Source organism: Sinocyclocheilus anshuiensis, unplaced genomic scaffold (assembly GCF_001515605.1).
Source record: "Sinocyclocheilus anshuiensis isolate Anshui unplaced genomic scaffold, SAMN03320099.WGS_v1.1 scaffold1170, whole genome shotgun sequence".
In the NCBI taxonomy this organism is placed as follows: Eukaryota; Metazoa; Chordata; class Actinopteri; order Cypriniformes; family Cyprinidae; genus Sinocyclocheilus; species Sinocyclocheilus anshuiensis.
The window spans coordinates 3,049,599-3,064,974 of NW_015538055.1; the positions used below are offsets into that span (position 1 = coordinate 3,049,599).

The 15,376-nt window shown below is 35.8% G+C and overlaps 1 protein-coding gene across 1 annotated transcript; it reads left to right on the forward strand.

Moving 5' to 3' along the window:
- Window positions 1-11,657: 11,657 nt before the first annotated feature.
- Window positions 11,658-14,247, forward strand: LOC107683455 (tumor necrosis factor-like). Its single transcript, XM_016479509.1, has 4 exons — window positions 11,658-12,085; window positions 12,196-12,253; window positions 12,870-12,929; window positions 13,460-14,247. The coding sequence occupies exons 1-4, from the start codon at window positions 11,906-11,908 to the stop codon at window positions 13,894-13,896; spliced, it is 735 nt and encodes a 244-aa protein (XP_016334995.1). The 5' UTR covers window positions 11,658-11,905; the 3' UTR covers window positions 13,897-14,247.
- The last annotated feature ends 1,129 nt before the right edge of the window (window positions 14,248-15,376 follow it).

Genomic DNA, 15,376 nt, shown 5'->3' on the forward strand with positions numbered 1-15,376 from the left:
ACACATTTTAAGTACAATTTAATGGAAAATTGTGTACCTTTGTCATGAAAGTAACAATTAAATACTCTTGTACAGAAAACAACGGCCAAACTGAACAACAAATAGGTGAGAAATGTTGAGCTATTTATTTTTAATAGTGATTGTGCCAGTATGTAAACAATAAATAAAAACCAGCTCTGTTCATAGTCTTAAATTCAATTCCATTATTAAAAAAATTATCATCTTTCATTCTGGGAAATATTCCTATTCGGGGAAGTTTGTATCTTTTTAAACAAAAGTTTTTATTTGAAAAGTGAAAATAATTTGGTTGCACTTTCAGATTTCCGGCGTGGTCCATCCTTCAATGACTATATCTGTCTCATTAGAGGTGGGCAAAATGTTTCTCCCTGTGGACATCTCTCACGTTTCCTCTTTGCTGTTTCCCCCTCATCCTCTTTTGCACTTTCCCTTTCACACTTTTTCTGCATCTCTCACTTCTCTGTATATCATGAAAACAAGAGATAGCGGGACTTTTGGTTGTGTCATTGTGTCACTTGGTTTCTCTGCTGCATTGAGGAAGTTTGGCATGTGGTTCTCAGCTTTTAAAGAATCTTTTGTGGCCTAAAAGTCAGTTACGTTAGTTTACCACACTGAAATATGGACATCACATCTGTAAATAAGCTCAGCCTAGTCGTTTTCTGTGAGGTTACCTGAGGTTATCTGGCCGCTCACCTTCACTCCATTCAAGTAGGAGGTCGTACCTTTTTTTTTTTCAAAGCTCTTTCGTCTCATTCGTGTAACTGTTGCCTGCGCTCGCTCATGAGATGAACCAGATTCAGTGACCACAATGACACTTCTGAAGTGACACTGAATGTTTATCGCAGAGGCGTTGTGAATCAGTGGAACTATAACTAGTCTAAATGTACACGACTCATGTATGAGGAAGGAGGTGGAAACGTTCCTTTAAAAGTCTCTCGTTCCCTGACCTCGCTTCATGTCCTGTGTGAAGTGCGTTTCATATATATGTGGGATGAGTGGCAGCTCCGACCCCCACACATGGAACAATTAAGAAAGAAAATGAAAAGAGCGATTAAAGGCGGATACAAGAATAATACTGTACTTCTTAAATGTATTTGTGAACTGAATGAACGCCATTGATACTCTTGTATTTTACATTTTAATAGCAGGTTTATATGTTTGAATTTCTTACTGATTATGTAACAAGCTAGAAAAAGAATATCTGCACATGTATATACACTACTGCTCAAAATATATATTTTTCACATTAAATTGATCAAAAATGAGCGCAAAGACTTTTCTATTTAAAAAAATACTGTTCTTTCGAACTTTTTATTCTTTAAAGCCACCTGGAAACAGTTTTCAACATTGATAATATTAGGAAATGAATTCAAATTAAAAATGTAATTCAAAATTTATTGGGCACTTAATCAAATTCAGCTTTGCCATCACAGAAACAAACAAAATGTAAAATATATTCAAATAGAAAATAGATATTTTAAATTGTAATAATATTTCACAATTTTACTTTTTACTGTATATTTGATCAAACAAATGTAGCCATGGTGAGCATAAAAGACTTCTTTCAAAACACACACACACACACATGTATATATATATATATAATTTGTTATTTAAACACAAAGTAATGTTTATCCTAATTGTTTGCATATTAAATCAATTACATCTTACTTACATCCTCTCGTACTGATTAATTCCTCTATCAACTTTTTAATCAGGCCAAAATAAAAGCAAACGCTATTTAAAGCTAATGAAATCAAAACTGGCTAATCATTGTTCCTGACTGTAACATAAATTAAGGCTGAATTTGGAATAGCATACTATTTGGTAAGAGTAGTATGGGATTTCAAATTCAGCCGATCCCTCTGAAATGCCCCGCTCCAACTTCCTATTCTAATAGGAAATATGTCAACTTTTTCTTTATATGAATTTAAGCTCTGTTCCTCCTAAAAGCACAGAATAAAGAGTTCAAATTTGGGAAATGTTGGGAGATTTTCAGAATGCACACTAATATTTCCATTCTCTTCCTGCAGACAATGAAAAAACCTGGATATGCAGTACACCATGTGAGACAGGCTCCTTCTCCCTGGAGAACGGCACTGTCAAAGTTACAGTCAGCGGTCTGTACTATTTCCACGCCCAGGTCTACTTCATACAGATAACTCAAACGAATTATATGCCGACTGTTACTTTACTCAAAAACAAAGGCCCTGGGACAAAAGAGAGAAAATTAAGTCAGGTCAAGCGCAATGGACCAGGATTGTTGACAATGATCCGTCTGGTCAAGCTGAACGAGGGAGACAGCATCAGCCTGAAAATAAATCCTATCATCGGCCTATCAGGAGAAGATTATGATACTTACTGGGAAATTATCTTGTTTAATAACAAATAATAAGTCTAAATCTTTCAAATTCTTCTATGGGGATGTAAAGTGCAAACCGCGATTTAGGGTTTAAATTAACAGTTTGTTATTCCTTAAAGGATTACATGACTCACATTTCAATTTCTGAGTGTTTGTCACCTCATTTTATGTCAAGTGACTCTCCTGAAGGATTAAAACAGTTTGTATTTATATTTACCAAAGTAAATGGTAAAAGATGTTTGAATGGTTAGTTCTCAAGCCCATTATGGGTTTCAAAAGGAATATTTTCATATTTTTTATGTGTTGAAACATTTAAAGAGTTTAATTTTATATGAACTATTTTAGTGAAATGTTTTGAGATTTATTATATTAAAATATTTTAAAGACATACCAATTTAAATGGTTTATTGGTTATTTGTGTATATTATTTTAATTTTATTTAATTTCTTTTTTTAAGTGCTGTTAATGTTCTACAAAATGTTCAGGAATTTCTTAATTTAAAGGGATAGTTCACCCAAAAATGAAAATTTCATGTTTATCTGCTTACCCCCAGGGCATCCAAGATGTAGGTGACTTTGTTTCTTCAGTAGAACACAAACGAAGATTTTTAAGTCAAACCGTTGCAGTCGGTCAGTCGTATAATGTCACTGGATGGGAATCATGGCTTTGACAGTCAAAAAAACATACACAAACAAAACCAAATTAAACCCTGTGGCTCGTGACGATACATTAATGTGTAAAGACACGAAACGATCGGTCTGTGCAAGAAACTGAACAGTATTTATATCGTTTTTTACCTCTGATTTACTGCAATACCTGAACTGTCCTGAGCGTGTTCGCGTCTTCTTCTTCAGCCGGCACGTGACGCGTCTTCTTCTTCTTCTTGCTTTACAGCAGATCGCAGACTTATAAGTGCATTACCGCCACCTATCTCTCAAATGCACCATTGACACTCGTAATTGAGATTGTAGCTAGAGTGTCAATGGTAGAGATAGGTGGCGGTAATGCACTTATAAGTCTGCGATCCTCTGTAAAGCAAGAAGAAGAAGAAGATGTGTCACGCGGGTAAGCAGATAAATGGGTAAGCGGGTAAGCAGATAAACATCACATTTTCATTTTTGGGTGAACTATCCCTTTAATACAAAAATTATGATGAACAGTTGTCGACACAATAATTTGAAATGAATACATTTTTAAAAATAATTTATTTGATAACTACAGTTGTTCTATCTGTAAGCTATATCAAAATAAAAGTCAGTTCACTGCATTTCACAGTCTATTCTTCAATTTAACTCAATTAACCTCACTTTGCATGTAGCCCGGTTCCCATTTACTTCAGGCATCCACATGAGGGAGCCAGTCATCACAAGAACGCCAGCTAAACGTGGCCTTCCTGTTGGCCTTCGGAAAGCAAACCACTGAAACTTAAACCCACTTTAGCCACAGATACAAGCATTGTTTCGATTGCATACAAATGCACCAAATCTAGACAGCCAAAGGCAGGAGGAAGCTTCCTCTCATTGCAAAAACTAACCAATTTAAGGTCAGAGAAACAGTGAACAATATGTCAAGGTCAATATATAGTACACAGTTTAGTTTTGGTTGGTCTACTGAAACAATGTTGACATTTGAAGTACCGAGTCTTGATGGGGTATACTGTACAAAGTCGAATTTACTTCCAAAAATCTGCCCTCATTAACCAATTGTAACCACAAGAATCACCGACAGCTAATTTCATGTCCTATGAGTCACAATTCTGAAATCCCCGCATTTATAAATCCTCTTTTTAAGTTTATTCCTCTGCCCACACTGAAAAGTCACCTCACCTTTGCATCTTAAATCATGTCATATTGTGGTTGACAAACTGCAGTGAGGTAGGGATGAGTTGTATAATGCACAAAGAGCATATGACAACAATGCTTCACATTGGGATGTTATCAAGGGAAAAAAAGCAAACTGCACAAATAATTAATGCAACAAAAATGCAAATTTTTTTATTTAAGCCTTTAAAATCTTCCATCAGATATTTTTTGCTATTAATAAAGCAACTGCAGCATTTGAGAGAGATTTTGTTAATATTTATCTAGTCTTAGTTCTAGTCATGTTAACTACAGTGTAGTGTCTGACAATTTGAAGCTTAGTTCATTTACTTCCTCTCTTTCTATTAGTTGCTGAACAGTGTGGAAAATCATTTGAGGAAGCAAATCGTGCCATTTTTAAACAAACATGATATTTTCGGGTAGCTTTTTCTGTTCTTCTTTCATGAGACTGACCGCCACAGTGTCATCAGTCTCATTTAAAACATAATGTGATTTTTTTTCATATCCTTGCTTAAAAAAAAAAAAACACTTTTCTTGCATCCTGAGATGAACCAGCCCCTTGCAAAAAACTGCACGTTTTATAGGAATATTTAACGTCTTTGTGTTCTTAAAACCAAATTAGTCTGACTTAAAAATAAACAGAAATAAAAATGCTAACTTTACCTTTAAGAAAAAACGTTAGCATGTAGGACTAGAAGAACTGTTTGTCAGCACAATTCTGTGGTGATATGCAAAGCAATTGAACTTAACCTTTATTTGCGAATGCCTGTTTGTGCACCGTCAACCATTTCCTGTTAGCTTGTGGTTTTTTGCACTCTTGCATAGACTCATGCATTGAGCTATATAAAGGTGTTTATATACATTGTCACATTTCCCTCTAGTCAATATTTCTGAGTGGGTTCATTTTTGAATGTCAATTTCAGTATAGACACAAAGTCCAAGATTCAAAAAACATTATTGCCTAATAAAAAGATATACAGTCCATCAAATGCATGTTTGCCAAAATTTAGCATCACTTGCTCACCAGTGGATCCTCTGCAGTGAATGGGTGGCGTCAAAATAAGAGTTCAAACAGCTGATAAAAACATCAAAATAATCCACAAGTAACCCACATGAGGAGGAAGTGTTGTTACGGATTATAGAAGCATACTTTGGCCAGAAGTGACATTTAAAGCTAAAATGCCCTAATGATGGATTTGTTTCTTACAAACATGCAGCTTTTCACTGCTCAAGATGTTAACTGACGGACTGGAGTGGACTGTTTGTGGATTTTTGTTATGTTTTTATCGGAATCTCATTTTGACGGCACCCATTGGTTGCAGAGGATGTGATGTAAATCTAAATTTCCCTAAATCTGTTAAGATGAAGAAACAAACTCATCTACAGTACATATTTGATGGCCTAAATATACAGTAAGTATATTTTAAGCAAATTTTCACTTTGGGGTGAAACGTTCCTTTAAAACAGTGGTCGCCAACCCGTCGATCGCGATCGACTGGTAGATCTTTATCACTGTCCCAGTAGATCCCGAAAAAAAAACAGTAAAATAAGTACAAAAATGCATCACATTTATGGGGTTATATTAATGTATCACTGAAGGGAACTGTCTTGAGAAAAGTTTCAATGGCAATGGCATTTTCTTCTCCGTATAAAGCGCAGCTCTGCTTTGTTTACAGCGGTAACCAAGGAAACGCTATTGCGGTCGGTTCATAAGCAGTGTTGCCACGTCCGCGGTTTTCCCGCGGAATTGGGCTACTTTAACACTGTTGCCGCGGGTTGTTGTTCATGTCCGCGGGTTGAAGCGACCTCAATAACGTGATATTTAGTGCCTGGAATGTGAATTTTACTGGAAGATCCCCGCCGAAAAACGTGTATTTTACCCCCGGAATGCGATTTTTACAGGGGAACCCCCCTCGAAACGCGATTGGACTAGTTTTATTGCGAAAACCTGGCAACCCTGTTCATAGGCGCCACCTGCTGTCAGAGAGTGCGTCTCATTCAGACCTGCTGTTTTTGTTTAGTGCAGATGTTTTATGTAGCAAATCAAATTCAAATGGCTAGATATTTTTGTTTAAAGCCAGTTTGTTTGTTATAAAGCAAATAGCCAATAAATAATTTTGCTTAAAAATCAGTATCAGAATCCAATTTGCTAGTAAAAAAAAAGAAAGAAAGAAAGAAAAGAAAATCTGAATTCTGAATCAGCTATGATCGGCGCATCACTAATTAAAATACTAAGTAAAATGCCTCAAATTTTAAGCACAATCTGGGATGTCTTTTTCTATCAATTCTTCAATAGGTAGATCTTGTCTTTCATAAAGGCCGAGGTCAGGGATCTTGGGCCTAAAAAGGTTGGTGACCACTGCTTTAAAAGGTAACATAAAAAATATTAAATATTTGTTTTGGCTAGTAAATCATCTTATTAATCCATTTCTAGCATTTAAAAAAACGTGCCCTATAATGATACTTTTGGAATTTTACTATGAGGATGTATTTCACAAAATTGAGGGCTTTACACTAGATATTAAAAAAAAACAAAAACAAGCAAAACCACTTGTAGAAAACACATTTGTGTAATTGGACTTTTGACTCAAAACCTCACTGTTCCTGAGATATAGTTACTGAGCTGGTGGACTCATAACACACACTGGCAAATCCGCTATGAAAATTTCCTCCCAAGCATGTCCTTCAAGCTCATGTGCAACACAAACAAGGTGCCAGGTGATAACTACATGAGGTTGCATGGAGAGTTATTTGTTAGAAACTCCTGCTCCTCTGTGCATCACCCTCTGATAGCTGAAAAGAGAAAAGGTGCTTTTTATTTTCTTCTTTGTGGTAAAAGTGTTAACGCAGATGCAGAGAGGAGCTGTGAAACTAACTGCTCTACGTCACGTATCCCTTCCCACGTGGAGCATTAGTGGGACACTCCAAGGAAAATGGAGAGAAGGGTCATATGTGTGGAAAGCATGGAGGGAATCCTTACAGAATTATCAACACAGCCATACCACTGAATAACCACATTAATGTGCCCTAAAATATGGGGCTTTCCCACACTTCCCCCTCTCAAAGACCTGCCCTTTGATGTTACAGCACAAGTGCTCTTTGAACATAGCACTCTCTAAAGGTTTCTACAGAGAGCACCTGCTAGTCACAGATTTGCAGTGCATGTGAATCTACACCTGTTTGATGACTATGACAATTTTACAATTCAGACGACTTTTTTTTTTTTTGGTAAACAAACATGAAACACAAAATGTTGGTAAATAAATCTAAAACACAACTCTAGCTCATGAAATCACGGTGAAATAAAAACTTAAATGTCGACTTATGTATGCTTTCAGATTTTTGAGGATTCATTTTTTTTATTTTTTATTCCTTCAACAATCAATTTCGTGCCTACTCTGCTAAGACAATAGAGAGCTTTTTCAGTCAAGATTATTGAAATAACAGTTAACCTAAAAATTTAAATGGACAATCTTTAATCACCGTCATGTGTTTTCCAACTTTCCTTGCCAGAATACAATGAAAGTGAATGGGGACAGATAGCGGTAAGCTCCAAAACGACAAAAAGCAACATAAAATATTGTAAAAGTGTGACCTGTATGCTATATTACAAGACCTCTTAAGTCATCTGGTAGCTTTGTGTGAGAAACAGACTGACATATTAATCATTTACTGATAATTCCATTGCCACAGCTTTCTAATTCTCTTTCGCTTATATTAAAATATGACACATGAAGCAAATTTACATCAAGTTTCATGTCAGTAATGCCACTCTCCATTGGATCTCATAATCAGTTGTGACAATTCAAGTTTGAATTAGTGAAAAATACGATTTGAGATTTAGAGGGCAAGATTTTCGTTAAAAAAATGATCTGGTCTCTTCATAAGACTTGGAGTGGATTAGACTTGGATGAACTTCATATAATGAACATAATCTTTATTTGTGTTTTGAAGATGAACAAAAGACTGGGCTTGGAATGACATGAGGGTGGGTAAATATTATCATTTTCATTTTTAGTTACATTACAGCTTCACAAGACTTAAAATATAGCACACAAGTTGTATGGACTACTTTTATAATACCTTTTATGGCGTTTTAAGTCATTTTTCGAGCTCAACAGTGTTCATCACCATTCAAAGAAGTATCAAGATTCATCCTACCATCTCCTTTTATGGTCCATGAAAGAAAGAATGTATGACAGATTTGCTTTTTCAAGTACACTATTATCTAATTCAATTCAAGTTTATTTGTATAGCGCTTTTCACGATACAAACTTATAGCAAAGTTTGGTAGTTCTGTATGTTGTTTCATGGTTGGCATCATAATGTTATTATTAACATTAGTTATCTAGTGTTTTCTAGTGGTCATTTCTCCACTCCCTGATGTCATTTACACGATAACACCTTGTTCATAGCAGAAAACTCCAGAAATGTTGTTTGTTGCTATCACTGAACACGGACGCTAATGTTAATGTCAAAGGTATTTTACGTTTATGCAGGGACCTTTCAGTACCTACATATAGACCCAAATCACCGCACATAAATGTCATGTCGCCCCACAACTACAAAACAGGACCTGATAAATATCACTTCATGTTGACACACAATGCATCACTACATCAGAAACCACAAATAAGGCCCGAGGACTCAGATCCTCAGCGAAATCGAGGAAGACATGATGAGCAAAGCGTTTCCATTGCATTTCCTTAATTAGGCAACAACAGAATGAGGAATTACTTCATGGAAGAGTGGGTGAGCCCCATGGTGCAATCCTCTGAGCAATTCTCCCATGTTGTACATGTATATACCTGCTATTATTGTAGCAATAATTTCAAAACATGGCAAAAAGCAGCATGAATGGGATGACTCACTCTGATCAAATAAATATGATACTGTGAGTAACAGAGGAATGAGTTAATACACTTTCTTTAGGGTTTGGCAGAAGTTTGTGCAGAAGCGGAAAAAAGAGGTGGAGCAATATCAGGCTACTGTGGCCTCATACTTCATTTCCTTTCTCAGCCATTATAGAGAAGAAGGAAATTAGATAGGCCTATGGCATTGCTGCACAGACGATTTAAGACAGCAGCATAAACCACATTAACACCCAATATAATTATAGAATAATTCATTAGAACCACTGATCTATAATAAATGTATAAATAGATATATAGAGATGGAACCAGCACTGAAATAGATTTTGGTTTAACACATCATTAATAATAATAATAATAATAATAATAATAATAAAATGTCAATTAAGAAAAATAAAATATAAAGTATAATACAAATATATTCATTTTTGGTCAAGAGGTCATATTTCCAAATAATGCAACTGTCAGTTCCACATTCACACAGAAGCAGAATACAGTTGCCAGTATTGTATAAGAATGCTTAACCCTATAAACCCTACCGTATCAGATTTGAAGCATGAGTTGCTGAAAAACCTGTTGAACACAATCCTCTACATGACTTCTGCCATCTGATTAGCACTCCTTTTTTTAGCAAGTAAAAGGCATTTTATGTGTAATCCTAATATTACTGGGAAATGTAGAGTTACAACAATAGGCCTAATATTTGTGCATTTTATAGGTAGTGTTTTATAATTAAAAAAAAGTCATTGATTTACATCACAAGCTAGGATCTTATACATTTTGGTCATTTAACTAATAACATTTGCACAGACTATTTTTGCTGAGTTTGGGCCTCTGAATAAAACTGATGTATTTCTTTCCTCCTCAAGTAGGCTATCTCATAAACCATGTTTTAGATTTTCTTTTATATTCGATAAAATATTCCATTTAAAAAAAAATATATTTTTTTCTTACTGTTATTTTATGCGTAAGGCTTTACATGGTTGATACGATTACGTTCACATAGCTACAGTTCTTACATTTAATCGAATTAATTAATTAATTAATTAAATTTTTAGGACTCACACATGTCTGTCGCATGTTTTTGCAGTAGCCCCTCACTGCAGTACCGTTTTTGTGGGGTTTCGGTAACTTACAGAGACGGACATTTAGATCCAGTCATTGCTTTCCTGGAGGTTTTTGTGATTTGCTCGTGAAAGGTCATTGTGTCGTGAGACTTTCCAGTGTGACGGAGGTCACCGTCTTTGGTTCCAGGTGGTCTTCAGGCTAGCGCGGGAAGAGAAACGAAGATTGACATCGAATATTCATCCGTAACTCGAATATGGAAGCTGAAGGTGAACGAGAAAGTTTAGGGGTCACATATAAAATATGGTTGTCAATCCAAAACACTAAGTGTTTCAAATTGACACACGGCTTCCAAGAAGTCAAGTCACCTTTATTTGTATAGCACTTTATACAATACAGATTGTGTCAAAACAGCTTTTCAGTGGCAAACAGGAAAAGACTGTCGATAATGCAATAACAAACAGTAATTTTTCTATTTAAAGTCAGTTCATTGATGATTCAGTGATGTCTTCATCAAGTTCAGCTCTCTTCTGATAGTGTCTGTCAAACCAACTCTGAAATTATGTAGTATTCTGAGATTACTACTTGTAAATACGACTTTGCCTGGTCATTCATGTTCGGAACTCATAATTACAACATTTCCGACTCCACTTAAGGTCTTATCTACCCATTATCACATACTACAAAGTTCTTTCCAGCTGCACCAGAAATCCAAAATTTACAAGTGGCCCAAATGATCATTATTTTTCACTTAAGAGTATTAAATAAACTTAATTTACTTTAAGGACTTTACTTTGCACGTTTGATTTGTGCTGTGTTCCCCTTTTTTCTGGTAGGGAATGCTGTGGCATGCTAAAAAAAAATAATAAAAACAATCCCACATCATATTTAATGGGGTTTTTAAGAAACCACTCAAAATTCATTCTGTATTGCAAAATGGCTCATGTGTTTCAGGACTGTGTCTTGCATCAGAAAGTTTGTATAACTGCTAAATAAAAAAATTCAAAAACACATAAATACTCTTCCACTCCAATAACAAACCTGTAGTAGCTTTTGACATGGAGGGTAAGCATGAGATCATGTTAGAAAGAGAGAGAGAGAGTGAAAAGGAGAGAGAAAACAAAAACAAGACTGAAAAGGGCAAAAGAATTTCAGGGTGTGGAATCTCCCAATAGGAAGTAAGTCAGCTGTGTGTTGTTAGGCCAGTTGGATGGGCTGGTATTACATCACCAGCCTGAAACTGAAAGTGCCCACGGCATACTAACATTAACCACACGGAGCTGGTTTATCGGGCTTTATTGCAAAATTAGAGAGAATGCACATAAATCTAAATTTCATGTCATTTCTAATTTAAAAGTACATTGAGTTAACTAATGATCTGTTGAGCATAATATGAATGCAATATAAGATGAATTAAACTGATAAAGTGAACCAGACAACAAACAAAAGCTTCGTTTTTACTGTAAGCGTAATAATTTTTTGAAAGTGTAAAGAGGATGTGTAATACTACTATTTGGCTTGCAGAGTGTGAGGGTGTGAATGTGTGAGCGCTGTGTCTGGAGGTTATATGTGGGTGGAAAGTTGGTGTTTGAGAGCTGAGGGTGTTCTTTCCCTTTTCAAACCAACCTCTGTTCCTCAAGCTGGTTGCATACTGACATCACTGGAGTTTCCCCTATCTTTAGTATATATCCACATACACTGTATGGCGAGTAGACAACTTCAGTTCAAAAGCTTGCACAAAAAGGAACACATCTCAGAGAACTAACAGCATGGTGAAATACGAAACGACATTAGTAGATCTGGAAGCCAGCGCAGGGGGAGTTTATCAGACAACGGTGGCATCTTTACCAGTAAAGTCCTCCAGCAGCTGGATATGGAAGACAGTCGCTGCTATCACTTTTGTCACCCTCTGTGCTGTGGCAGCTGCTTTCTTCGCCTGGCATGTGATGGTAAGACTGAAACTTTAGTGTGGGATGATAATATTATTCAAGTACATAACAGTGTGACCTAATTTGAAATGAGCCTTTGATAAACAACATTTGCAATGTCTTTTTTACAGAAACTGAACCAAAGAGAACTTCACGTGTTTTCAGACAAACAAATCAGCACACCATCAGGTAAAAAAAACATTCCCAGCTTTCTGTCTCTGTTAGCACTTTTCAAAGCTAAATTTTAGTTTTTCATCTCAATCTCATGAGAAAATGTAACTGTTTTACGAGGTGGTGATTTTGTAGACTGTAAAAAAAAAAAGAAAAAAGATTTTTTGAAGATTATATTTTACAAGAAAATACTATTTCAGTTTTTGCATTTGAAAATGTCAGTTTCAGCTCAATGTGTTATCTGAAGTTTCTTTGTAATAATTTATGAAATTTACTAGCAATTTCTGAGTAAATTAGTTTTACTTCCAAATTTTCAGTGTATGAATTCATACAATGTGATTTGTATGTAAATGTACGATTTTTGGAAAAAATAAGCATGAAGGTCTACTCCTAACCCCAAAACCTAGGGGAAGGTGGTAAGCAGATGTTAAAAAATGTTCAATTGAAATTTTACCAATTTATACAAATTAGCCACCAATTCTCTAAAATGTAAAACAGTTATGGATTGCCACGAGTGTGTTTTTTTTACTCGGTGTTCTTAAGTAAAATACTTGCTTAAAAATTATTTTACACATTAATGGGTATCTGATGTTAAAGCAAACTGTGAAACTGACTCCAATCCTCTTTTCCACAGAGCAAGGAAAAATGCTAAAGCAGATCGCTGAGAGAACAAAAGCCGCCATTCATTTACATGGTGAGTCTCAAACTGTGCCTTTGACGTTTCTCTGTGCACCGGGTTCATATACGTCATAGGTCATTTCATTTCAAGAAACTGAGTTTAGTATTTCATCTTATCAGATTCTCAAAAATCTGAGATTTATGAAAGGCGTTTGTTGGCGCAGAGCTGCTCAATGGCCTGCCACTTGTAACAAGGCTGAATGTTTCATTAAACATTAGCTAATGTGGATTTCCTAGCGTAATAGGACATCATTCAAATACAGTAATATATTTGGCTCTCGGTGGGTGTCAAGAGGTGGGAAGACTCCAGTAAACTTTCTGATTACTTTATCGCATGTTCTACTGAAGATAAAAACTGTGATCATTAACCCAAACACCCAAATTGGAAACAGGCCCATTTCTACTAGTTTATGACCTCCGATTTTAGGATTATATAGTAAATACAGTTAGATTTCATAGGAATGAGTTTGTATTAAGTTTTACCATTCTGACACTTTCGAAGTGCCTGTGGTCACATTCTCACACATTTATCTTCTCTGTTCGCAGGTGAGCATAACAGCAACTCACAGTCGGATTCACTGCAGTGGGTCAGCGGCGTGGATCAGTCGTTCGAACAGGGTGGCCTCAAGCTGGTCGGCAACGAGATTCACATTCCCGCCGACGGCCTTTACTTTGTGTACAGCCAAGTGTCCTATGCCACACAGTGCAATTTGGACGAAGCCAATGAAGATGATGCCGCTCAGAAGTTCCTTAGCCACAGCATCTGGCGTTATACAGATGCGGTGGAAGACTGGAAGCCTCTGCAGAATTCGGCCCACTCCATATGCCAATCACTTGAGGACGGGAAGACCACATACAGCACCATCTATCTCGGCGCCGTCTTTAAGCTCATGGAGGGAGATAAGCTGTCGACCAAAACCACCTATGTGGCCGACATCGAGGAAGACTATGCCAAAACATTCTTTGGAGTGTTTGCCTTGTGATTTATTAGCCACATGAGTTGTGTGGCACGGTATGAAGACAAGTGTTTTACGTTAAAACTTCCAAAGTATATTCTCAGGGCATTTGCTTTAAAGTAGTTTGTCTAATGCCGAGTCCTTATTGCATCGTGACATAATATTTTGGTTCTAAATCACACCAGATGCAGTGAGAGCCACGCGCTGAATACTATGTATTTAGGCATGAGCACTATACCAAGGGCACTACAACTCGTATACTTATTTTAAGCTAATATGATGTTTATTACCTTACGTATTTCGTTGTAGAAATAAGAAATGTTGATGTTCGAAAGAACAATGTTTTTTGTGGTATAGAGATTTATTTATAACTTTTGAGCGTATTTAATGTTTTTAATTTTATATGTCCTATTTAACTATTTATTAATGATTGTATATGCTATTATTTGTAAAATGAATGTACTGAAATTGTTTTTGACACTCATCCTGTGATTCTGACATTTTAACGGTGAATAAACCTGAAGTATCACTGTAATGCACTAGTCTCATTCCTATCAGCACTCCAAAAAGAAGAAGCAGTTTGTGACAGGTCATATGAACACAATGGGGGATTTTTGCATTCCTGTATGTGACTCGTGGTTCTTTATCCTCCTAAAGTCTGACTTCCTTTTATTTGTCAGAAATGAGGTCACTGCTTGTTTCTCTCATGAACGTTCGCTGCTTTCTCCCAGGTGTGATTCGAACAAAAGCCCAGGGCATTGAATTAACAGGATTGCATCACTCCATTGGTTACACTTGTGAAGGGTGGTGATCTCACAATTTAGTGCAACAATGTAACTGTGAATTCCAGGGGGTGCTTTGATCTAAAAGAACCCTTACTGGACAGACTCCCAACATTTTTGTCAGAATCGCCAGAAACTATTTTTTTTAAAACAAAAATTAAACAGGTTAGATTCCCTTACAGCTAAAATGTGTAGTCTTGTATTTGTGTGAAAGATCATCAGATTGAGGGTTTAGTAGACTATAGGGATCAACATAACCACAATATTCCATTGAATAGCAAATTCTAAAAACCCAACAGTGCAAGAAAGCAGCATTTAAATGAGGTGCCCCATGTTTATGAGCTTCTTTGAATAAATTGCATGCATTTCTAATTCTTCTAACATACAGTATGCAGTGTTTAAATGTTTTACAAAACCTACAATGTTTTTTTGAAAAACGTATAAAATGCAAATATAATATTTTGTACTATTATATTGTACTTATATTTTATACCTGTATATAAATAAAATGAATAAAAATAAATATAAGCACCATATATATTCACATAATATTTTTGTAAGATATATACAGTATAACATAATATAAATACAAAATTTTGTAAATATATATTGTATTTACTGTGTGTGTATGTATGTGTGTGTATATATACTGTATATTATACACACACACAGTAAGTACAATATATATTTACCAAATATTTTGTATTTATTTATATATATATATA